This window comes from Eschrichtius robustus, chromosome 7 (assembly GCF_028021215.1).
Source record: "Eschrichtius robustus isolate mEscRob2 chromosome 7, mEscRob2.pri, whole genome shotgun sequence".
Classification (NCBI taxonomy): Eukaryota; Metazoa; Chordata; class Mammalia; order Artiodactyla; family Eschrichtiidae; genus Eschrichtius; species Eschrichtius robustus.
Genome location: NC_090830.1, coordinates 16244000 through 16271606, shown reverse-complemented (window position 1 = coordinate 16271606; position 27607 = coordinate 16244000). Strand labels below are relative to the sequence as shown.

Sequence of the window (27607 nt, the reverse complement as noted above, 5' to 3'; positions counted from 1 at the left end):
AAATCCTACTGATAAGGAATTTATAGTTAAGTTGAAGGATAAGACATATGCACACATAACAATAATATAAATTAAAAAGAGGCAAGTGCCCAAGGAAAAGAAGATATAAAGCACAATAAGACTCCAAGGATGTCCTACCTACAAAGGACATTATTGGAACAACAAGCAAAGCACTGGAATCTGAGGGTTAGATGACAGCAGTATATCAATGTCAATTTCATGATGGTGCTGGTTGAATTGTGGTTAAGTGTGTGCTACATTGTAGGAAATACACACTAAAGTATTAACAGACTATCAAGCATAATGTTGACAATTTATTTGCAAATGATACAGAAGAATTGTTCTTCATAGTGTACCTGCAACTTTATTGTACCTCTGAGACTGTTTCAAAAGAAAAAAATTCAAATTTTTAAATGATGATTGTAAATAAAGTGGTATCATTCTAAATTTGACAAAAGTTTTAAAAATGTATTCCCTGTTAATTCATGTTGCCTATAAACACACGGGTATTTACTCTGCTTCGTTCGGCAAAATCTTCAGACCCTTGAGGGGAAGGTCCAGTTTTAATTTAATTTACATGGTGCACAACCTTTGTTACCTTCAATCCTACCAGCCTTAGAGACAGTTATTTGTTGTTTGACAATCTTAGATATTTTAAGTTCTATGCCCACATTTATTTTTATTTAAAAAAATAATAGTGTTGAATGCCCTAGAAACTTCTTTTTACATCCATTTGATGGTGACAAAAAGTTGATGTTCTCCTTATGAATTATTAGAAACACTATTTAAAAATGAGGAAATTGAAGCTGAGGAAGCATCAATAAGTCACTGGAGGTGTCCATGAGCTTGTGGTGCTGGAACCTGGGCCATGTTCCTCTGACTTTTCGCCCGAGTTCCCTCCATCACATGGTGTGCCTTTGCTCCTCCTGGAAGGTCCTGTCCAGTTCTCCCTGAGAGTCAGGAAATTCTGTGCCTCAGAGCACAGTCATCAGGAGGGGACCAGGGTCACCCCCAGTGCTGAGCTGACAACTTCTCTGGGTCAGTTCCTACTTTTCTAACAACAGTACTTCTTCCTCCTAAGTCGGGGGTAAGGCACTTGGAGGATTAAATATAAGGCACTTAGATCAGTGCTTGGTGTATAATAAACATTGAATTATTACTAATCTAAGAATCAGATACCCTGATTTTTAAATGATCTTTTAGGAACTTAAACAACTGGAATGAAGGGATTTGAACAAATGCATTTTTCACTACTAGGGAATATGTATCTCAATTTTCTCTTAATTTAGGGGGAGCTCCTTGGTTTGCTAGAAGCACATTCATCACCTAACTGGAGAAGCCTTCATCCACCACTGTTTTCTGTCAGTCAGAATGTAACAGATATGTCTCAGTCTTCATCTCTAGAAAACTGAAGACCCTTATATGCCAATAGGTCCCTGGGAGTCTATCCTTAATGACCCAGAATTCTAAAAATAGGTAAAAATTTTAAACTCTCATTTACCCTTTTCAAAGTTTCAAACATTCCGCTTCTCACCACTTTTTGTGTAGAGCAGGTTACAGTGAGCTACTACACCCTCCTAAGAAGAATCACTCATTACTTTGCACATGTAGTCCTGTTATCACAAAGAAGTAAAAATAGAACAAACATGTTCAATAAGGAACCTTACTCATGATCCTATCAATCAGTCTGAAGAGGCAAAAAGTATTTGAAAACCATATAACAGAAAGTCCAAAGAGGTCTTAGAACCAAGCCTACCAGCAGATCCCACTCATCAATTCATATATATATTCATTTAATGTTTACTGAATACTTCCTAAGTGCCCAATACTACCTAAATCTAAGTGCCGGGGACGTTGTCATGGACAAAAGAAATAGTTCTGCCTTCTTTGGGCCTGTATTTTAATGGATGTTACTCAGGAATTAGCATGAGTTCTGTCTGTATACAAGGCATATACAATTACCTGTTATTCGTAATGGGTGCTTTAAGTTCCTCTACTGAAGATGGTGATCAAAACAATCCAGCCCATTCGTACCGAAACTAGTATCACCGTGAACCACTCCCTCCAAAAAGTGATTGTTTTCCTGACACAGTGGAAGTCTGAACCATCAAATTTAAAGACATCAACAATATAAAGAAAACCAGAAGTGTAACCAGTGCCATACGGTACTGGTTCTCCTTTCACGGGGTATGACAGTAAGAAATTCTGGGTAGCTATCTGGTTTGTCCAGAGTCAGAAATTTATATTTTGTGAAAGTAATTTACTTTGAAAGGCTAAAAACTCCCAAATAAAATACTCGAAATCACTGCAAAATAAACTTCCCTCATAAATATAGCTGTCCCCAATGTTCTCTACTTTTTCTGTATATGTTTCTGCACATGGATATACCAGCTTAAAATAAAACGTTCATGTGTCTTCATATAATATACAGACATGTATATTATGTATCTACATAAACGCATGTACATAGTATATGGAATGTGTGCACGAGATACACATTTACACGCACACCGACGTCACACCGTTAAGACCTGTTGAAGGCATTACTCTCCCTGGTGTTTCCTCCTTTCTTCCACCTGGTTCTTGGTTGAGAGAGGGCTGGCAGGAAACACTCGAGGGAAATGAAAGCTCTCTGTACCTCCAAATGGTCCCATTTTTTCCAGTTTCCATCATGTACTGACTACCAGGTAACAAAACACTCATGCCCTCCCTCTCCACCTCGTGATCGAGTCACGTGCCTGCACCCACGATGGGGACCAGGAGCCAGCGCTACATCACCCACAGACTGGGTGACACGCCAGGAGAAATCCCAGCCTCAAAGGGACACCGCATGGACGCACGCTTTAAAAGTACCAAATCCAAGAACGGACAAGCAGGTGGAACACATTCTCCTCAAGGGGGTGGTCAGGGCCGGGGGTCTGACTCCTGCCCACCACACGTGTCTCCAGAGCCAGAAATTACTTGACTGGGCACAGAAAAGCCCAGGACCAACCAAGACCAGGCCCCAGAGAGCACAGAGGTTTAAATACCAGCCAGACCACAGGCAAGAACAGAAACAAAATGAAATAAATAGGGGCACACGGAGACTTTCTCCCAGATACAATCCAGCACACTGAAAAGAGAATCTCTTTCTCACTACGTGAATCAATGTCATTTAATGCTGTGCCCCAGCTACAGCCATTTCATGCAGCCCTGCCCAGACTGCACTTCTGAGAGCACCACTCCCTGGTCATTCTCCTCACTCCCCTTCCCTGCCAACTTCTTAAGAGAAAGTGCTACTAGAAGAAAGACACGCTGTCCTGCCACTCAGTGAATGAAACTCCGGCAGACAGAGAAACAGAGTCAGAATGAATTAAATCCCAGGCTCAGCACCAACAAGGCCTCTGTGACCTTGGGCAGGACGTGTGGACTCTCCATGCCAAGTTTCCTCATCTGTAAAATGGGTAATAATAGCAGCTACTGAGAGTTTCCATGTGAAGGTTAAATGCATCAGTGCGTAACACTATACTCCTCTCAGATTAGCCTCCGCCTAAGTATTGATTATATTTCAAAAGAGGGAATCTGAAAGACCTCATGTACAACATGGTTTGAATCACAATTTTTAAAACTATGAGACCACACATTTATTCAATATTTTCCTAGAAATTATTTTCACAAACCCATAGTTATGTAAATTCAGTGCCCCCGTAACAAATTTCCTCAGAGGACATGGAAGCAACGAGCCTGGACATATATGTTGTTACATCCTCACACATAAAATTTCCCTGTTACTCACATTCTCATAGAGAGCTTGAAGGGTCTCCAGGTCAACCACAGAATTGTCCAAGTTCACCACAGCTGCGCAAAAAAGACAAAAGAAAGAATATAAATTGCCATAAGCCAGCTGTGAAAAGCTCCAACCACCTCAAACAATAGTGACCGTCCACAGAGTGCAATTCATACCCGCAGGCAGAGGATGGGGGCTCTGCCTTCACGGCAGCCTCTTGTCGGGCGCCCCCACCCCCAGGCCGAGCTGCCATTTCAATGGGTCAGGTGTCAAGTGTCAAAGCTTTCACACGCTCCACAAATACAAAATCCCAGGAAGGGGGCCCAACGGTCACAGAGAAACTGTGAGTCTGTCTCTTTCATGACTCACCTGAATGAATTTTAAAAATCTGCTTAATACCAGAAAAATGGGCAAATCACTCATGTTACTGCCACATCCTGGTTTTACGCCAATAAATGCACATATCTGCCAATTTATGTAAAGACATTTGACAAAAGTTAAATCTAATCACTAAACTGGTAGACTAATATGGAAACAGCAGGTGCATTTCCTGTTGCAACTTTTTAAATTGTTATAATCGAGGGATAATTCTTTGATTATGGTATTGAGATTGGCACAGATGCATCCCTAAAAATCCATCTTTAATATACAAACTGCCCTGCTTATACAAGGAAGAAGTGGAATGGATTATCAAAAACTGGAAATATGTTCTTAAATGCATTTTTTGGCCTGGGAAACATATTGAATTTTGGAATTGGTGTGTTTTATTACTTAATTTAGGTGTAGGTTAACCGAAAGCATTTTGCATTAGTTGTGCAAAAATTAGCCGGAAATGAGGTGAATTTGCTCTGATCAAAAGTAGTCACTGAAGCTGTTGTGGGATTAAAGATTCCTGGGAGAAAAATCACAGAGTGGATAATTAAAAAGTGGTTAGACTTACTTTGATAATTGTGGCATTTCACAATGCTTTTTTCCTCAAAGCTTAAAGTACATGACACATTTTCTAGTTGACTCTGGCAAAATCCCAAGAAAGAATTAAGAAAGCCAAATTCAATACTGAAACACAGGATGGATAAGAAATCTCACCAAGATAATTTAGCATTTCTGTCTGGAGCTGGGAAGTGAGTCCAGATTCACCAAAAAATATCATATCAACTAGAATATAATACTTCTAGCCTAATAATATTCCACTATCTCAATCTCCAAAAAAATTAGGTCTCAAGTTTAAATCTAAGAATTAAGATTTGCAATCAAATACTTTTTACTCTTTAGACCATATAAGGCAAACATACCACAAACTGTTTAATGTTTCAAAGTAGTAAACCATAGCCCAACTATGACTAAATTTCAAAAGCTAATTAAAAGGGATTAACAAATGATTTTCACTAGAGGTAATATGGCTAAAATAATGTAACAAAATACATAAAACTAAAATAAAGATAGCATCTTCACACATGGAATTATCATTTTTAGATTACAAATCTTTATATTCGTGCAGAGTCTAGCCCTTAAGGAGACTCTTAGAGTGAATCCAAAGTTCTCTAACTTTGGAATTCATTAGCTAATAATCCAGTATTTCTATATTCCTTGGGAAATACACCGAGAGATTGACGGGAAACTATGGAGGAAATGCTAGTCATCCACTTAACACAAGGTTTCATTTTCAGAACAAGGAAAAGAAACACAATAAAATCATTCATGCTCAAGTCAAAACTCATAAAAGATATGATTAACCTCTGACTTTACTATTTTAAAACATAGTATTATTTCCCCAAGTTTTCCCTACATGAAATGTTACTTGTAAATATACTGAGGTTTCTCATATTTTATCTCATGCAATGTTACGTGCCAAAGAATATTTTTATAAATATCACGTGGTCCTAAGCAATTCCTCAAAAAGTCCTAATCCATGAAATGTCATTTTTTAACCATCCACAGGAAATCTCAATGGAAAGCAACACTGCTACTACTTTACCACATAATTTTGCCTTAATTGGCTTCATACGTGAGAAATGAAAGACACAGGGACTAGATGAGGAGAAATATCATTCATTCATGTTTGTTTATAACTTAGTCCTTCCCCTCCTTCTCCTCCCCCCCACCAGCTTAAAAGTTTGGCTCATTTTAGGCTAATATAGAGAGTGATGTCAGCCATTTGTTTAATGTAGTGATGAGATATTTAAAATATGAATCAATTCTTGACAACTAGTCACTTGACCATATGGCAAAAGTGTTAAATATATCTGTACTGGTTAAAAATTGCTTTCAGCTGTAAAAAGGATGTCTGAGTAAATAATGACAAACAAAATTGAGATAGGTTGGTACTGATTCAGTGACTACAAACAGGTTAGAGCCAACATTTTTTTAATGGTCTTTTCCTCAAGTAGAAAAATGGCAGCCATGGCTCCACGGATCACTCTCACATTCCAGGTAAAATGAAGAAGGAAGAAAGGAAGCAACAAGAAGGCATGTGTAATGCCTATTCACAGCAGATGTCTCCTTATGTCTCTCTGGCTAGAGTAGTTTCCCATGATCACCTAGAACTGAGGAGAAACTGAAAAGTGTAGATAATGTGGACAAACTGCTATCTCTAAGAAAACAGTGTTTTAAAGCTCCAGCCTAAGTGATCTCTGAAACACTCCCTAACTTCCATAGCTCATCCTGACCTTCCCAGCCTCTTGATTCTACCCTTTAATACAAGTCGCCTGATACATTTCAGATATTCCCTCTTTTGTATGTGAGTATGTGCTCTGTCCCTCCAAGGAGATTTTGAAGAGTGTGATAGCAAGGATGTGTCTTAGGTATTATCAGCTTACGCCAGAGTGTTCCACATATAGTAGAAAACTGAAAAGATTACAGTGCAAAAACCAAAAGTCATTACTGAACCTTCGGAGAGAAGACATAACAGCCAAGCTTAAGAAAGAGTCGCTAGGGCTTCCCTGGTGGCGCAGTGGTTGAGAATCTGCCTGCCAATGCAGGGGACACGGGTTCGAGCCCTGGTCTGGGAAGATCCCACATGCCGCGGAGCAGCTGGGCCCGTGAGCCACAACTACTGAGCCTGCGCGTCTGGAGCCTGTGCCCCGCAACAAGAGAGGCCGCGATGGTGAGAGGCCCGCGCACTGCGATGAAGAGTGGTCCCCACTTGCCACAACTAGAGAAAGCCCTCGCACAGAAACGAAGACTCAACACAGTCATAAATAAATAAATAAATAAACAAAAGAACGTGAATTTCTTATTAAAAAAAAAAAAAAGAAAGAGTCACTAGAAGCCACGTATTTGCATTATCGGTTCCATAAATCCACAGAGGCAGCAACACCCAAGACAGCAAAAGGCAAATACCAGCACGGGTATCAGTGCCGCTCACACAGTACCACGAGCGTAACGGCCCATGTGATGATGAGGGAATCTGGCACTAAGTCCTACAGGGTAAGAGAAAGCTGCTTCTTGGGGGGAGAGGTCTCCTCTTCTGCTTCCCATCTGCAATCTTTGGGGGATGAAAATGGTCAGTGTTTACTCATTCAGGAGTTTCTAGCACTGTCTTTAACTGTCCTGCCAGGGGATATAAAAAGAAAAGAGAAAGAAAAAACACCAGTTTGGTAGAAAGGCCTAGAACCGTTATCTCTAAATTTTTACTTGAAACTCAGTAAAGCACAGAAACGTCGGCTGCGGGCATGCCGCTGTACCACATGATGGCAGTGGAGCCAAGGGTCACACGCAGCGTCCCTTTATACGGAAAGACGATGGGCTGACACCTGCCTGAGAATCTGGTCACCCAGGAGTTACTCTAAAAACTGTCCAAATGTATGACTTAACAAAACTTTCCTAAAGATGCAGTCAAGCAACTTTTAAAGTTTTGTTGGCTTTGCTTGGCTTAACTGAACAAATCCAACAATTTATTAAAACTAACATTTCTCAGAGAGAGGAAGGCATCTGGGACCATCTTCATCTGAATATTTCACACTTGAAAATGAAACCAAGCAGGACCCTGCAGGGCCCTCCCCGGTACAAAAGCCTTTCCGTGTCCCCCATTTCTTGTTTGTAGGAGAAAGGCTTCAGCCTCCGAGACCTTCCCTGAGTTACTAATGAAAGTGAGAGAACAAAGGAAAGACAGTCGGGAAACAGGAGTGCAGTGACGGGGCAGGGTCCCAGTTCCTCCTCAAGGGATGTACTTAACAATCTGACACACACGGATCTCTGAGCTCTTCTATAGGGACTGGGGCCCCACCCGGTGGAGGATGGTGACTTCAGGCTGAGTACAAGCACAGGGACCTCAGACTGGTTGGAACCACAAGGCTGATGATGGAGATTCCTGGAGCCCCACCCGGTTATCTCCCCACCAAACAATCAGAGGAGGATCACACACCCAGCAGCCCTCCCCCCAGATTTTGCCTACAGAAACTCTTCCCCCCAAAACATCAGAGATTTTTGAGCACAAACCACACATTCTCCTTGCTTGACCCTGTACCGAAACTTTCTCTGCTCAAACTCCAATATTTCAGTTTGTTTGGTTTGTTTGGCACATGGACTTGAGTCCGACAACAATAAGATGACAGGAAACACTACATTTGCGTTCCTTACACATCCCAGCACCAAACACGCTTGAGCTCCTGGTGACAGGTGCACAGGCACACCCTTCAGCGGGAAACTAGCCAGAAGACACATTGGGTTAGGGTTTGGGAAACACACAAGCTCTTGAAAAATACTTGAAGCAATTCTGGATTACCTAAACAATACAAAACATTTGTATTCATCTATGAAGAAAACAGAGTATCTTCTTGAAAACATTTTCATCCATTCATTGAACAAATATTCTTAGAGTCCTAAGTCTGGACCAGACACTCCTCTCAGCCCTGACAGACATGCTTCTTGTCCTTGAAGAGTTTACACTTTATTACCAAGCAATTAAAATGCTGTACGCCCTGGAAAGGAAGAAAATTGTAGCTTTATAACATCCTGTAACTTGGGAATCGTATTCATTTATACAATCCTCTCTTTTCAGGCAGCTTAACCAGGTGGCAGACAATAAAATGCCAGAATTCTATAGATTTTGTACTTAGGCTACGTAAAGAAAGGCTTTCCTATTGGAAAAAATTAATCTGACACCCAATCCACCACTGGTACATCTCAAGCACACCTGCTTCTACAAGGTTAACAACCTAAGTGACTAAGTCAGTGGGCCTCACTGACAAGAGCTGCATAAGTTAAACTGTCAGCAAGTGTTTTTGCCTAAGTCAGTATGGCATCTGCTTTTATGGGCAGGGGAAGAAGACGAATATCAAGACTATGTTTCTGGAATAAAATCTTTAAATGCAAACATGACTGCCACTGTAGACCTTTTAATCTAGCGATACTGTATTTCACTTCTGTTTTTGGAGAGATGTGTTGACTGGACCACACTGGTATGACTCAGGGCTTATCTCAACCATTTAGATAAGATTTACTTGGGGACTTCCCTGGCGGTCCAGTGGTTAAGACTCCGCACTTCTCCTGCAGAGAATGTGGGTTTGATCCCTGGTTGGGGAACTAAGATCCCACATGCCACATGGTGTGGCCAAATAAAAAAAAAAAAAAGTAGACTTACTTAAAAAAAGATTTACTTGACTTTGGCAGGTGACAAAATCTAGGGTGTGGGATAAATGAGGAAGAAGAAAAGACTGGCACATCCCAGATAGTGTTTATGTTAAGCATAGTGTATAAATGACCAAATAGTTTCAAACAATGCATGGCACTTTGTGTAAAACAGCCACTGTCTGTTGAATGTTTTCCATAAACCAGCACTGCAAAACGTCCTTTATTGCCCATGGTCCTTTATTGCCCCAAATGGACTTCACCTTCCAGCTTAGGTAAACATTTATACTCATAAAATAGAGCTTAGTGAGTCTCCCTCGATTCGGACCCTAACTCTGGGATCACATTTGCCAGTCACACTGTTTTCTAACACACGCTGTAAAAGAGCAACAGTGCAAAATTTTACTTCGAATGTAAGCGTACATATTGCTCCATAAGTAGAGAACATATCAGAAATTTAAAATTCCTTACTCCAAAATAACTTTCACACAGATAATCATACTTTTTTCAGTGTAATTTACACAAGTACATCTGACTTTGAAAGAAACCCAGAACAGAAAGATTGAATTTACAAACACTATAAACAAACATTATAATTATGATTTTAGAGAAAAAATTTCCTTTTAAAAATAATTCACCTAAACATACAGTTAAATACCTTCCTTACTATATTATACATGAGCAACTATATATTGGCACACAGGTTAAGGTAGGGGAAGTTTAGTCACTGAAAATTAAAAATGTATCAAAAAATAAATATATGTATATTTATAACTAAATAATTCAGAAAGGCTAAAAAATGAAGAGAAGTGAAATTATGCCCAGCACATGCAAATCAAAAAGGCAAGGGTTATGATCTTGATGTTTGACAACTTAAGACTCAGGCCAGGAGCATTATGTGAACAACAAAACAATGAAAAAAGATATTTTTAATGCTAACAGCTACAATTCCTAATGAAATTATAATAGATATGAATTTATGTCCCCCAAAACACAGGTGCAACCTTCATAAGAAAGAAACTACAAAATATTGACAAGGAGAGACAGACAGACAGACACACTAACAATGGGTAACTTTAATAAACCACTCTGGTCAAAATGGATCAAGAAGAAAAATACAACTAAGGATTTAGAATATATAAACAGAAAAGAGTTTTATCTTATAGTTACATACTGAACTTTGTATTCTAATAAAATAGTATACACTTTCTTTTCAAGGCACATGAAATATTTATGAATATTGACTATTAAGTCACAACAAAAACGCCAAGCAATGTCATAATACAAACTTATTTCCTAATCCCACATAATAAACTATTAATGGATTTTAAAACTCAGTTGTGAACTTGTAACCTATTCCTGAGAAGATTAGAGCTTACACACCAGAACTTGACATGTTACGGTCGTTCCTTTCATTGTATTACAGATGGTTTTGACTAACAACTTGGGTCTCAGGACTACTTTTCCAAAATATTTAAATGTATGAAAAATCTAAGGAACATACATGATATTAATCATGATCCACTGGGAATAATTTCGGGTTTACTTAACTCAACATGTAATTAATATGTGCAAAATGTGAGGGGCTGGTTCATGTGTGTGTTAAATCACATTTGGTCATTTGTTCAGTTAATGAAGGTTTTCTGTTTTCTCTGTCAATGTATAAATTTGCGTGTAAGGGTTAGTTTGATGTTTCATTGTTCAGAGGAATGAGGGGTCAGTAAAATAACTGATAATCATGGGAGGAGTTTCCAACATTAGGATTTCTTTGATGTGATTTTAATAAATAAAAAGTTGCTTCTCAATATAACACTAAAATTTAGAAACTTTCTCCACGTCCACACCTACTGCCTCACTGACCAGGACCTCTTCCAACCATCACAAAAATTTGCTGAAGTCCTTTCCTTACCTGCTTCTGTACATAAATAATTCCATGAAAAATTCAACCATTAAAAGCAATCAGACTTTGAATTTCACAACCCACGTAAAGATTCTTCTGCTTCCCACTAGCTAGCTATTTTACATTTGGTAGTGTTTACATGCATTTCTGTTTGTTTCTTCCTTTCAAGGGGACAGAGTCCATCTGAACCTGTCTGTATAGGGAAATGAGTGCTTGTGGCTAAAATACTTTGTTAAACACTTAAGAATTCAGTCTCAGCTGCAATCACAATCTTCACTGTTCCCTTAAGAAGCCACATGCCCCATTACCTGATGGTTCTAGGAATGCAATCCCAGGTACCCATGAGCCCAGGGTCATGATAAATGGCTGAAGTACCAATCCTCCTGCTCTGCTCACCCCAGCACTCTCAGACCCTCACTCACCTCAAAGGATAAAGACCAGACAGCATCTGCAGAGCGACCTCTTTGGGCTAAAATAGCACATGTCAAGACACAAACGACTTTATAGAATTCAGTTTTAAAATACAAACGTGACTCCAGTTATCCAAGGGGCTTTCCCTTGCCCCCAAATAACAGTCCAAATCCCCACCCATCTCATGGATTATGCAAAAGATATATTTTCGCAAAAACAACAACAACAAAAAGACTAGCATATGGAACCTCTCCATCACAAAGCTGCTGTGATTCATTATGTGCTCACAGCTGGGGCCCCGCGGCCTTGGGCCAGCAGTGCCTTCAACCAGCACCCATGATTGTAAAGAAGAGACTGGGGTTACAGGGGAGGTGCCTGAGGGAGCTGCAGAGGGGACTGCAGGCCTCACAGAGCTTACATCTGGGGGCAGAGGGGCAGGAAAAACAAACACAAACAAGACTTGATAGTAATTCAGACAGTACGTGCAGTGAAGGAAAGGAAGACCCACACCCAAAGCTCATTGCTTCAGAAAAGCTCCAGGTACTGTGTTTCTCCTTCACACAAAAGTATAATTCAGAAGTCCAGTTGTGGAACAACGTCATAAAATATAAGCTAAGTGCAACCTAAGGGTTTTTGCTGGGCCTGTAATGAAAGCCTTATAATTCATTTTACCTTGATTTAATAATCTACATGTGACTTAAAATGATGAAGTCTTTCTTCTTATAAGAAACTCTAAGTAATGAATTTATATTTTAAATTAGAACATATTCTCAGCAACATGGATGAACCTGGAGATGATCATACTAAGTGAAGTAAATCAGACAGAGAAAGACAAATACCATATGATATCATTTATATGTGGAATCTGAAAAAATGGTACAAATGAACTTACAAAACAGAAACAGACTCACAGACATAAAAAACAAACTTATGGTTACCAAAGGGGAAGGGGGGGAGGGATAAATTAGGAGTTTGGGATTAGCAGATATACACCACTGTATATAAAATAGATAAACAACAAGGTCCTACTGTACAGCACAGGGAACTATACTCAATACCTTATAATAACCTAAAAGGGAAAAGAACCTAAAAATGTATATATATGTATAACTGAATCATTTTGCTGTACAGCTGAAACTAACACAACATTGTAAATCAACTATATTTCAATAAAAACTTAAAGAAAACCAAAGTTTATCAGAAAAAAAGACAACTGCTATAAACACTAAAGCAACCACTAAAGAGAAAATAAAAAGTTCTATTGCCAATAAGCAAATAAAGGAGATCATTTGAATCTTTTAAAAATAATTCAATTAAAAACATGTTCTGACATTAAATTTCTGAAAGTAGGTTTCAATAAAAGTGTCTGTATCTCACATGCACTTTTCTCCCCAACGAGGCCATATCAATGACAAGGTCACACCGATGACAAGGTCACACCAATGACAAAGTCATGGAGCCCATTGGGTGGAACCCACTTTCTTCTCAAATTTCTGACCCTTAGGGACTCTTCATTTCAATGAAAACTGTTCATTAAGCCACCCAACAGCATTGACTACATTTTTAATGTCTTGATAACTATACTAAATGGATCTTAAAATTCCATACACCATATGAAGAAAACACTTAAATGTTAAAAAAAAAAAAAAAGAAGCATGAAGCAATTTCCAAGTGAACCTTGTAAACCTGAGTTTCATAAAGAAACCAGGCACTAGAAAACCTACTGGGAAAAAACAACAATGGCCACACTGAACCCAATTTCTGAGAATATTACAAAAATAAACAAAGGATTATGAATAGCCTTTCTTATTGTGGACAGAAAATGTTGCTAGCCAGTCCAGTCAACAATGAATGTGGCCATGGGCCACTGCAGCTGCCCCCAGCGGTGCACCTCAGGGGACTCCAGGTGGAGAAAAACAGGACACTGGCCCAGAGAGCTGAGGCGCACATCAAAGGAATGATTCCCATGAGCCCAGACTCTGGCATCTTCCCATACACAGGAAAGCACTATAATCATTAACTTGAGATGTCTGTTTTTTGTGATTAGCAGTAATATTTTCATGTTTGACTACATGTGTTTTGTTTTGTTTTGTTTTTCCAGCAAAAACTCCTATATGCCCCGGCTCCTGCCTTACCTCTTTGGACAGTTCCTCAGAGTATCTGAGAGGCTGTTTCCCAGGCTCTAGTTCTCAGTAAGGTTCCCAAATAAAACTTAACTTGCGACTTGTAGGCTGTGCATTTTTCTTCAGTCAACATTATGGTAATTAATAGGCAAGTGAAAAAGCTTGCATCTTCAAGAAAGAAATTAGAAATTCTATTAAAAGAGAAACCTGGAGTCTGTAATCTACAACTTATTTGGTAGAAATTTCATAAGAAAACCATTATTCAGTGGCAGGCAGTGGGGTAAAAAACTGCCCCACGAGTAGGCTACCAGAATACTAGGGGAAAGAGTTACCACAAAACTTCTACAAAGTTCCAATAGTTCAGAAAGGGTATTTCCAGGTTTTTTAAGTGTTCTTATACTTTACACTCAAAGCTAGAAACTAGTTCACCTTTCAGGAAAATAGTATGTCAAAGCAGGAAACAGAAGCTTCTGTCTGTGTGCTTAGATTCTGCTCATGTCCATCACCAAGGTTCATTTCACCACCAAAGCCTAAATCCTTCCCTCCGCCATCTTCCCTGCCACCAGGACCCACCAGCAACGCATGTGGAATGTGGGTGACACAAAGCACAGAGAATATAATAAGAAAGCACACAGTTATAGGAGACCCCGGCCTTTAAAGACCCAAACAAACTGCTCTCCTTGCAGATAAAGCACCAGCCAAAGATGCAGCCACACTTAACTTCTAAGAGCTGCTATTACACATAATTCTCATATTTGTCTCCATTCAGAAAAGAGAAATGGACACAGCCCAGTACCAACTCAGCATTTCAGTAATACTGATGGAAAACCCAAGCTAAGAACAATTGAATCTGCCGTGGTTACTTGCCCCCTGAACCTGAGCCCCCATTTCTCCCCTCCTACCACTCACTTGAGAATTCCACCACAGGGCATAGCTCCTGCATTCTTCTCCCTCCGCTGTCTCCTGGGCAAGGCTTGTAGTGGAACCCCCCAGAGCCACGAAGGAGGAAAAAGACCTTCACATCCTCCCAGCTCCCTGGGTGGCCAATCTGGAGTTTCAAGCACTCCCAAAGCCTGAAAACACACCTCATCCCCTAAGGATCCCAGGAAGGGGAGGACAACTAATACTGATTGTGTGTGTGTGCTCATGTGCACGCATGTGTGAATGTGTGTGTGAGTATCTGTGTGTGTACGTTTGCGTGTGAACGTGCATGCACGTGTTTACAGGAAATAACTCATTTAATAGCCCTTTTTACTAGTGAGGAAAGTGAGGAACAGAGATGAAGACATTTGCCCAGGTTTACTTACCTAACCAGTGGCAGGGCTGAGATCCAAATCTGTCTTTGACTGGGTGGCTTAAACAACAGGAATTCAGGTCTCAAAGTTCTGGAGACTGGAACTGGGGCAGATTTTCTTCCTGGCTCACAGAGTCCTGGTCTCTCCTCCTCTTCTTATTAGGATGCTAATCCCATCATGGGGGCTCTGCCCTCTTGACCTCATCTAAACCTGATTATGTCCCAAAGTCCCCACTAAACACCATCACATTTGAGGTGAGGACTTCAACGCAGGAATGGGGGTGGGATGGGATGGGTTGGGGCATGAACATTCAGTCCATAACAGAATCCAGGGAGCCTGGCCCCAGAACTCACGCCCTCATCGTTGCTAGACTACACTAGAAAGTAGAGGGAAACCCAGGGAAGCAAAGACACTGAGAAGAAATAATATGCTTAGACAGTAAGTCTGAATGAAAGCAGGCACCCCGAAGGACCACACTAGGGGGATATCCTGTATTTCCCTACATACTCTCTGAGCAACTGGTACCTAAAAGAGAGGCACAGAAAGTTCCACCTCTATGTACCACCAGACTTACAATAATCACAATATGCTTCAGTTATTTGATAACCTTAGCCCAGATTGCTTTTTCTATAAAAATTTTGTTTGGTTCAGTCAAGAACAAGCAACTCCACTAATTAATAATTTTCTTTAAAATATTTTTACTCACTTAATTCACAGATGTGAAAAAACCCCCACAACTTCATTTCTCTAAGGAACAGAGTCAATAAGCAGACAAGGGAATTTGTATAAAATGACACTTAAAGCAAGAAACCAAATTTGCTAAATTTATATTGTGCAAAGTTTTAAAACTCCATATTGGTAGGAAAAAGTATTATGTACTCCTGCCAGTTCTGTTTTTGCATATTATTAGATAACACAGGTCCTCACTCTGAAACAAGCTAACATGAACTCGAAGTCAGGGGGACAGATGCCCTCATTAAGGGGAAGTCACGGACACACTTGATCTATAAGCCTTAATTCCCTTCACTGCAAAATGGAAATTAACCCCCTTCCTCTGGACCATTTTACACAACTATCAGTAATAATCGGGGGAGGGGGTGGGGGTAAAATTCAAACCAATACTGAGTGCCATCTCTTTGGATCCTGATAGAAAGGTTTCAGAATGGGTATCCTGCTTGTCAAGAGCAATTATCTTTCTAAGCACCTGCTGCTTTACGTAATTCCTTCCTATACAGTTATCAGGACGAGGCTTCTCAGCTCTGAGCCCCTTTGAGCCACTGACCGAAGAGCAAATGATAAGCAACAGGATGCGGTTCCAACGAGGGGTGGAGACAGGCAGACGTCACTGGAATTTCTGATTTAAATCTAAAACATGTTATTGTCCTTGTAAGGTATCCTTAACTACATTTTTTTAAAAATAAAAAAAAAGTGCTTGAAAAGCAATCATTAGGCTTAGAGACCAAAAATAAAAACAACCATGGTTTCATTTACCTTATCAACTATATTTCTAACAGAATACTAGTTAGTTTTACATAATTATCGCCTTTAATTTCAAGTCATGTAATTTTGATAAATCACGTTTGAACAGGATAGAAATTTCAACAAGGACACAATTTAGTATTCACTGCCCTTGGCTCACAATACCAGCTGGCTTTAAACAGGACAGACATTCAAAGGAGGGAAGGAACCTGGGCCTTAACAGCCTGGGGCAGCTACTCCTGGGTGGAGAGTGACACTTGTTTCCATGGGCGGGGCCAACAAACACTTTCTTTTTTTTTTTTTTTTTATTTTTTCATAAAACAAAATTTTATGTAACTGAAGGATCCTTCCTGGGACTAGTTAACTGCCTTTACAAAAAAAATAAAATAAAATAAACAGAACAGAGTGAAATTCCAGTGTTCCAAATCAACTTGTTACACATCAATATAAACCCACAGTGTCCTGGCAAACAACATGCTTTCATTTTCTGTCTCATCCTAGAGCTCGGATCCTAATTCATTTCAGCAGAGACTCCACAGGCAACAGGAAAGACTGTGGCATTAAAATATTCATTTATACTTTTGTGGTAGTTCAACAGTGGTCTTATTTCTGGGAAAGCTTGCAAAAACCATACAAGGTTGGAAGCATCATAACTTAAATGGGTGCTAAGACTCAAATGAGAAAAAGGAAAAAAGAAAGAAAAAGTAGAAGGAAAAACCTCTGGGAATAGACAGGGGCATTTAAAGAAACCATAAGAATGGCAACAATATTTAAACCCCCTTTTTTAAAAAGGGGATTCTTTTTTTTTTTTTTGGCTTAAAATATTTCACTCTAAATGAATTTATGTCAGCTGTCAATGAAAGAATGTCACTAATACACTGTGGACACCTTTTGCAATGTAAATCCATGCCCTTTCTTTTACATGGTGAACTTCAACCTAGCAATTATTACAACAAATGTTATAGTCTAAAGCTCAAACACATTTTTAGCAATTTTGAAACTGAATTGCGTACAAACCAAATAAAATTTACATCATAACAAACATTTCCACCTAGGACTGTGGGGACACTTGAGCCTTCCGCATTGATCTCAGGGCCTTTTCACGCAGGTGTTTTTCTAAGTCATCAAGGTTATCTTCAGCCTCACTTTCAGTCTCCTTAGGCTCTGGCTCTGCCTCTGGTTCTTCCTGTGCTGACGCGGCTGTGGGAGCAGCGATGGCCGCAGGGGTTACAGGGGCTGCAGCAGCTGCAGCTACAGCCTTTTCCTTCTTGTGTTTTTTGTGCTTCTTGTGCTTCAAACACTTTCTTAGGTGTCCCTTGCTACTGAATCTGTCATCGATGTTGACATACATGTACCAAGGGAATGTAACAGGGTACGTGAGCCAGTTAAGGGTTCAGTGCTTGGGGCACCTGCACCTCAGGGTGGCTGGCGGCGCCCCTGTGTCCTGTAAGAAGGCCACACTCCAGAGGCAGCTCCTGCAAGGTCCTCAGCCCTCCGATAGCTGAGGCTTGCTCATTCGTACACTAATACATGAAACTAAGGGTATATAAGGCCTGTGGATTAGCTGAAATCTCTTAGACATGCCCCAGCCACCTCCATCCACAGGCTGAGCACGAGAAACCCCCGCGGAGTGAGTCTACAGCTGGGGTCCTTAAGGAGGCCACCCAAGGCTTTGTCCCAAACAGTCCTGGTTGCGTCCCTGGCTGCGCCGTATTTCCAGCACCTCCAGCAGACTGAGGGCAAAAGATCCCTCCCTCTGTGATGGGTCTGTATCGGTGCAGAGCAAACCTTTCAGACAAGATATTGGTGAGAGGACCTCCAAAGACAGAAAGCTAGACAACCTCAGGGTTACAGTAACCCTGCTGGCCAGGGATAATAAATATCTAAAAGAGAGAGAATTAGATCAGAAACTGCTTCATTTGATCTGGTGGCAGGGTTACTACTTGTGTGCCTGCAAAATGTCCACTTAGCACTTGCTGTCCAGGCAGTATTATTAACGGCACCCCTTCCACTCTCAAAAGTATCCCAGTCTGGATGATGAACCACGTGGATCTTCTACCCAGTAGTGAGACTGGGGATGGGGGCGGGGGGGGGGAAGCTAAGCCTTATGAAATTCAGAATTCCTTTACAGCTACTATGATCTACCAAAATGGACCTAAGAGTTGCGAAGGCCACACTGACTCCTTATGGGCCAAAAGCTATACAGAAAATTCAATTTATTTTCACTAAACTACAAATCTGTAGATACTCTCATAATACCAATTTCTGGGAATAATACTAGATTATTTAAAGGAATCCTCCCATTGAGAAAAATTTAAAATGCTGGATAAAATATATTTGTAAAATATCTTAAAGTCTTCGAAGAGCTGAAGAGATAGGAATTAGGATTCTAATCAAAAGGTAAGAGAGAGCCCTGAGACAGGAGCCAGCTCAGAGCCTGCCTTTGCCCTGCCTGACCCAACAAATCTGAACTTCGTGCTGACAGTTTCTGGGGCCCGGGGCTAAATACGAAAGCTCAAGGCCCACTCAAATTACAGGTTCTAGACCCTCTTGACAATAAACTGGGACTCGAATGGCTACACACAGGGAAATCAACTCCTGCAGTGATGGACAGTTAGCCCTGCCTGACGGGGCCTCTGGAGCCTGATTTAAGGAGATCCTAAACCCAGAGTTGCTCGGACCCCCAGCACAGACTAGGGCAAATCTGCTCTGAAAAGTACCTTCATCCTAGAGTTTAAATTATTCTAAACCCTTGGAGTGGGAGTTTTCAGAGGTGCACACCATTTTCACTCTTCCCATCTAAAAATTGTTACAATATGCAGGATAATTTAGTTTACCAGGCATGTTCACAACCGCATCACAGCAGCTCAGGCCTCCATTATAAGTGCCACACACACACACAGACACGCACACACACACGGATACGGTGACAAGAGAAGGATCAGACCTTTGGCACCTATGACCCAAACCTTAATTACTCCAATGCGGCACTTTACAATAGAAACATTACAAAGGAAACTCAGCTCTAAGCTTTCCTAGAGTTCTCTGACAGGGAAGAAGACAGAGAAGAAAATTCCTGCAGTTTTTCACCATCTTACACATGCTTTGTTTTGAGATGCCATTGCTGGTGGTAGGAAAAACACAATCTTCGAGGAGCAGCATGTGTGGATGGGAGAGGAGGAGCAGTTAGTGAGGAGGGCTGAGGGCAGGTCAGTCTATCCTATTAACAAGCTGCGTGACACTGAGCAAGAGACACAACCACTGAAAGAGCTTAGTTTGCTCTTGTATAAGGTCACCCCAGAGGTCTGGATACATCCTGTGGCCACTTCCACATCCAAACCAATTGGTGTTTACACGTCCGTGGACTTCTCAGTGGAGGCACATCCTGACAGAAGTCAGTTTTACTATGGAGGCCGCATGTGATTTGCTCACGGACACCGTGGTCCCGACAACACACAGCAGGCCCAGGCTTCTGGCACCGAAAGGCACACCCTAGCTCCTGCAGATCTGCAAGGCAGCCTTGCTTTAGAAAACCGTGGGCAGGGTCTCAAAGTGACTCCAGGCAATCACCTGACATCCTAACAGGATGAAGCTTATGGAGCTTTCAAGTGCTGCCAGCCACACCTGGCCCGTGAGCTAACCCGGGAGGTTTCCAATGACCTCTTGTTGGCTTCACACACACACACACACACACACACACACACACACGTTAGGCGATTCCTTTGCTCAGAAGGTTCTCATTACTAACTCAACCCAGGCAATATCCGATTGAAGGAAAGGAACATAGCATTAATTTCAGTTTTCATTCCATGGCTTGACTGGGCTACATCTGCCAGCTTTAGAAAAGCAAGTACTTCTTGTTGCCGGCCTTGGTGTCCTGTTCTACGACAATGACCCCCAATGCTTCCACTTGAGAAAGCCTCCTCACCACCAAAGCAGCTTAATAAAAATTTAAATTGTGATTGTGCTACTCATGGATTGACAGGGCAGGACAAGCTTGTGCTATTTATGAATTATTCCACTCATTATTTTAAGCCGACCAAGTAGAATCCACATTCATAAAGGGGTAAGCTGGAAAGCCAGGTAAATGTTTTCATGATTTTTAAACCATATTTTGTTAACAGGTAAACTGGCATTCCATTGGATAATTTAATCTGCTTTAAATCTATTCTAAGGCTCTGAACAGCTTAAGGGACATTTTGAATATAAATTTAATTCCTCTATTCACCTTTGGGCAATATTTTTCAGCACAAATGTGATAGGACAATATAGCATAGGGATGCCTGTCAATAGTAAAGTATTAAAATACTGACATGAAAGCCATTTTGAAAATGGTAAAAATCACCCTATTTCCAAATATAGAAAATATTTTATAAGCCTGGTTAAAGATATAAATTAAAACAACACCATAAAAAAATAACAAAATGTCATGCTATTACTGCTTCCATGGGTCTGGATCACCAAGAATAACATAAACGGGTAAGAATAATTTGAAACTATCTTTGATGCTTATTAGAAAAATAATTCGGTCCCCATATGTGGAGAGAAGCCTGGGGGTTACACGCTAGTCATCCCAAGGAACTGAAAAAAGAGGGACCAGTTGTCCAGCCTAAAAAGTTACACATAATAAAGCTGCTTGAGTGATTCTTTCAGCATCTCACAGCCTCTCGGAACAGGAGGACAAAGAGAATATGTCCCTTCACCTACTCAATGCTTTAAAGGCATCTGAGACAAGTGGTCATGCAGCCTTTTCAACAGTTTTGAGTTTTCATTTAATCACTATACACAGCAATCCAGTCTACTCTTCCACGTCTCTAATCATAAGGAAATTTTTAAAACAACAACAATCAAAACAAGCTTTCATGTAACTCTGGTTTTAGCTGATCTATTAGAAAATCTTAGGTTTACTTCCTCTTCTTTATGTTAGCTCAGCAAACATCTGAGATTTACTCTTAGCATATTGTCCTTTCCTGTGGACCATCCTCCCCAGGTATCGTCAGGGGCTGAGGCACGGCCCACACCTGGATCTCACCAGTGTTCACCAGTCTCTCTTTGGACATGGCACAGAGAAGTCAAATCAGGTACAGGGCACAGTGGGACTAGTATTTCTCATGAGTTAAAAATTAAATATTTGCTAATGCACACTAAACATGTCACATGAGAATCATGCTCTTAGCAAGATACAGAAATAACACAAAAGCCAAATTACTCGTAACCTTTCCAGAAACAATCATGGTAGAAAGTTTGGTAACACTTACAGGAAACATACTCACCTCAATCTACACAGAGAGTCTAAGTATGAAATAATTTTACCACTAAGCAGCACATCCTTTGGCCCAAATTTGAGTATTCAAAAGTTGAATTTTAATTTTTCACTTACCATGTTGTATATCTTTCATATCTAAGTGAAGGCTAGACATCAATATTCCAACTGCTTGTGACCTTTTGTTGCTTAGTAACTTGACAACCTGTTCAAGAAAGAAAGGAAAAGGGAGAAATGTTATTTGAACCCAGTGATAGGCTTAATAGCATGTTATTTTTATCCTAAATGAAGAACAAATAACTTAGAACAGTTAAAGTACCAGAACTGATGTGAACAAGCTTTTGGGTTTTGTATCTCCCGTCTTCAAAATCCCCACCTTTGCCCTGTTGTTCACCAGCAGCCTAAGCATCAGGCTCTTTACCTGCCTTGCAAGAGCCTGATCTGCCATCACTGAAATTTCTAACCATCTGGGAAGTTAGCTTGGCCTCTGTAAAATAACAATTACACACCTGATCATTTGCAGCCTGAGATTTAAAAAGTGTTCTTTGTTTTTAAATGCAGAACCTTGAAACACTGGCCAATAAGTAAAGGGAAAAATAAAAGTACGCAGAGAATCTGTTAGAACAGATTAGTTTGACCACAAAATAGAAAATGTGCTTTTATGAAGGTTTTTTAGAAAGCTCACTATTTTACTGGCATTTGCTCTCGTTTTGCATTTGGCCCACATTTTGGGAGGAACGTTCCAACTAATTAATAGTGATACAATCATCAAATCCAAGGGGCTGTGTTAGCTCAATCTCAAATCTTTCCAGAGAGTCCGGAAGAGTCAGTTCATACAACCCATGAGAAGTTTCCTAACACAGATGTAGGCATGTTTAAATTATGTTTTCTAGACAATAACACATCACTGATAAATTCTGCTTATGACACTATTATCTCAGACACTGATCTTACGTAGAGCAGCAATTTCTACTTACTATCAGCATTTTGTTATAAATTTGCTTAGAAAAACACTGGAGGAAAAGAAAAAAGTTAAGGTCAAATTCCAGAAGTGACAGCTGCCCTAAGTTGATCAATTAGGAAACTAATAAAATAATCATGCCCAGCTGTCAAACAAATCACAGTGTAAGATAATATTCTCAACAGGAATAATAGCATTCTTGGTTCCCTATCAGGGATACAGGTGGAGAAAATGACAAATCCATTCCAGGAGAACCAACCTGAAAAACCCCACAGTCATTTCTGAAAGCTTCTTGAGGAAAGGGACATTAACACCCCACAAGAAGCAGTGCCTCCTAATAGGAAAGACATAGGAACTGATTCGCAGTTTGCTCTTTAAACATTTTATTTAATTCAGCTTAGAACTTGAATTTGAATCCATTCGTACCTAAACTATTTTTATCAATAACAATTTCCTCTTCCGATGTGAAAAAATAGAAACTTAATTTCAGAAAAGCAGAGGTATGTATTCTGTTCTAAAAATATTTCTAACTTCAAATAAATAGAATCTGGGTCTCATCTGTGCTACGCTGAAAAAACTGTTTTTCCTAAGGTTTCCTATCTCTCCCCACCCCCTGATTCCTAATTACAATGGGCACAGTCTGCATCCATATGTCATCTGACCTTCCTGCTGTGTTGACATGTTTATTACACGCTTATAAAAACTCTGGTGAAAATTAATTTCTAACCCTCAATTAAAAGTGGCATCTGGAAGGCCTGCACAGGGAGCTCTCACGCCTACCGCTGGGGGTCAATCACCCAAACAGGAAGAGAGGGTCCTCGCACCTCCAACAGGAAGGGGTCTCTACTTCCCCGGCAGGAGGAAGGGAGATGTTCTTCCCGCCAAGCAACAAGCTCAGCCAATGGAAAATGTCGCAGCTCAGCCAATGAGAAACCTGAACTCCCACTTTCCTCCAAGGAACTTTTATAGAGGACAGCCCCGCCCACTGCCCCTTTTCTCTATAAAAGCTCCTGTCCTTTGTTCTCCGCATTTCCCTGTGGTCAAAAGCTTGAATTTATTTCCCCAACTACGATTCCCCTGGTTATTCCCAAATAAACTCATGCTGCTGAGATAACTGGCTATTTTATTTTTAAAGTTGACACTCTCTACTCCAGGGTTCCTGCTAGTCTGGCTCAGGCTTTTTTAAGATGAACTATTCTGATTTCACATTAAATATTGGTATATCCCAGAGTTCTGCTCTCAGCTCCATATTCTCTTCAATGTATGACCTATATTTTCTCCTCCATCAACATGTATGCCTGCACTTATATAACTGTGTTCTTTTAACAGCACCTTAACCTCAGCAGTATCCTATTTTCCTAACAAATATCTCCGCATCAATTACCCACATAAACCTCCATCTGACATGTCTAATACCAAACTTGTCATCAAGCCCACCCCAAAAACCTACTCAGCTTCTCCTCTTTTATTCCATATGTTGAGATCATGCACCACCATTTTCAGTCCACCATCAAAGTTAGAAATCCAGAAGTCATTCTAGATCCACCCCCCCTCCTTCACCTGCATGTTCTGGTCTGACAAGTCCTGTCAGTTGTAAGTCTGCTATATCCTTGAAATCCACCCCTTCCTCCTTAACTCTACTGTCAGCATTTACTTCTGTATTATAACTTGCAGAGATCAATGCAAAGGATCCTAACCAGACTTCCCAGGTCTAGTCCAGTGGTTCCCAAGGTATATTTCCTGCAACAGGGGGCAGCATAATCACCTGGGAACTCATTAAAGATGCAAAATCTCTGTCAGAAAGCTGTTAGTCAGAAGATCTAGGCAAAGAAAGACTCAATCAGCATTTTAAAAAGCCTTCCAGGTGATTATAGAATAAACAACGATTCTCATGTCTTCCTATCCATTCTCCAGTATCATCTCTAAAAGTGCCGCTATTTGCAAGTCACTCCCTTGCCTTTTAAACCTGAGAGGCCCATAAATAAGGGTAGGTCACATAGCCTCTTCACAGACTGTTTCACAGTTCATACCTGAAACTTGCTTTTCCTCTTATAATTGAAATGAACTTGACTATAAACTGTATGTTACATTTAAATGCCAAAGATTATAGATAGGAATAATAATTATTGATCACCTTCCAAAAAGCATACATACAGGAGAGAACACATGTCTAAAAGGATCAATTCCACAGTTTCCTGGAGTTATTCAACCTAATGTAAAGAAACCACCATCATCACTTCCCTCTCTCTCTCTCTCTCTCTCTCTCTCCCAATCTCTCTTTAATAAACTGAAAAACAAGAACTTGAAGCTATCAAACTACAACATTTTTAGAATCCAGTGACTATATATATAAAATGGAGATGAAGGAGTTAATTCCTACAAAATGATCTTAAAACGCTTAGATGAAAAGCAGAAAATACAGATTTAGCAAATTTGAATATTCCAGAAGGCAATCTACAGATTCAGTGCAATCCGTGTCAAAATGCTACAGGCATTTTTCACAGAAATAGAACAAATAAGCCTAAATCTGCATGGAAACACAAAAGATTCCAAATAGCCAAAACCATCTTTAGAAAGAATGAAGCTGGAGGTATCACACTCCTTGATTTCAAACTACACAACAAAGCTACTATAATCAAAACAGTATTGTACTGGAATAAAAAAACAGACACATAGACCCATGGAACAGAATAGAGAGTCCAAAAATAAACCCAAGCTTATATGGTCAAATTCATCTACAACAAAGGAGGCAAAAATATACAATGGAGAAAAGACAGTATCTTCAATAAATGATGTTGGGAAAACTGAACAGCTACATGTAAAAGAATCAAAGTGGACTACTTTCTCACACCATATTCAAAAATAAACTCAAATGTATAAAGACATAAATATAAGACTGGAAACCATAAAACTACAAGGAAACACAGGCAATATGCTCTTTGACATCAGTCTTAGCAATATTTTTTTGAATATGTCACCTCAGGTAAGAAAAGCAAAAGCAAAACTAAACAAATGGGACTACATTAAACTAAAAACCTTTTTCACAGTGAAGGAAACTAAGAACAACAACAACAACAAAAGGCTGCCTAATTGAATGGATGAAGATATATCCAAACAATGTATCTGATAAGGAGTTAATATCCAAAATATACAAACAACTCATACAACTCAAGAATAAAAAACAAAAAACAAGGGACTTCCCTGGTGGCGCAGTGGTTAAGAATCTGCTTGCCAATGCAAGGGACATGGGTTCGAGCCCTGGTCTGGGAAGATCCCACATGCCACGGAGCACTAAGCCCGTGCACCACAAAAACCGAGCCTGAGCTTTAGAGCCCGCAAGCCACAACTACTGAAGCCTGCACACCTACAGCCCATGCTCCGCAACAAGAGAAGCCATGGCAATGAGAAGCCTGTGCACCACAACGAAGAGTAGAGAGCTGCCTCAACTAGAGAAAGACCGTGTGCAGCAACAAAAACCCAACACAGCCAAAAATACATAAATAAATAAATTTATTTAAAAACAAAACAAAACAAACAAAAAAACACCAACCAAACAACCTGACTAAAACATGGGCAAAGGACCAGAATAGACATTTTTCCAAAGAAGACATACAGATGGCCCCCAGACACATGAAAAATGCTCAACATCACTAACCATTAGGGAAATGCAAATCAAAACCACAATAAGATAACATCTCACACCTGTCAGAATGGCTATAAAGTCTGCTACTGTTATTTACTGTCAATTTCTCCCTTTTTGTCTGTTAATATTTTCTTCATGTATTTACATGGACCTACGTTGGGTGCATATACACTTACAATTGTTGTATCTTCTTGGATTGATCCCTTGATCACTATTTAATGTCATTCTTTATCTATTGTTACAGTCTTCATTTTAGTCTATTTTGTCTGATGTAAGTATTAGTATCCCAGCTTTCTTTTCATTTCCGTTTGTACAGAATACCTGTTACTCCCCTCACTTTCAGTCTGTGTGTGTCTTTAGATCTGAAGTGAGTCTCTTGTAGGTAACATATATATGGGTCCAGTTTGTGTATCCACTCAGCCGATCTATGTCTTTTGATTGGAGCACTTAGTCCAGGTACATTTAAAGTAATTATTGATAGATATGTACTTACTGCCATTTTGTTAATTGTTTTTTTAATCAATTTTCATTGGACTATAGTTGCTTTACAATGTTGTATTAGTTTCTGCTATACAGCAAAGTGAATCAGCTATACGTATACATATACCCCTTCTTTTTTGGATTTCCTTCCCATTTAGGTCTCCACAGAGTATTGAGTAGAGTTCCCTGTGCTATACAGTAGGTTCTCATTAGTTATCTATTTCATACATAGTAGTGTATATGTCAATCCCAATCTCCCTTATTAATTGTTTTTATAGTTCTTTTTTGTTCACTTCCCTTGTGATGTGATGACTATCTTATGTTTGGATACCTTTCTCATTTTTTCTGTGTTATCTATTATAGATTTTTGAGTTGTGGTAACCATGAGGTTTATAAACAACAATAACAATTTCTCTCTCCCTCTCTGTATATATTATATATTTAAAATATATACACATATATATGTGTATATGTGTGTGTGTTTATTTTATTTTTAAATTTATTTTTATTGAAGTATAGTTGCTATTCAATATTATATAAGTTACAGGTGTACAATACAGTGATTCCCAATTTTTAAAGGTTATTCTCCATTTGTAGTCACTATTAAATATTGGCTATATTCCCCATGTTGTATAATATATCCTTGTAGCTTATTTTATACCTATAGTTTGTACCTCTTACTCCCCTACCCCTTTATTGACCTTCTCCCCTTCCCTCT

At 39.8% G+C, this 27607-nt stretch overlaps 1 protein-coding gene across 1 annotated transcript in view; it reads right to left on the bottom strand.

Annotated features, from left to right (window-relative positions):
* The window catches only part of LOC137767147 (formin-2-like), a 336850-nt gene that overhangs the window by 130007 nt on the left and 179236 nt on the right, over window positions 1–27607 (bottom strand). The window contains exons 15-16 of the mRNA XM_068547882.1: window positions 21923–22010; window positions 3776–3837 (exon numbers count right to left, since the gene is read on the bottom strand). Coding sequence (XP_068403983.1) covers window positions 3776–3837; window positions 21923–22010 — 150 coding nt within the window. The remainder of the gene's footprint in view (window positions 1–3775; window positions 3838–21922; window positions 22011–27607) is intronic.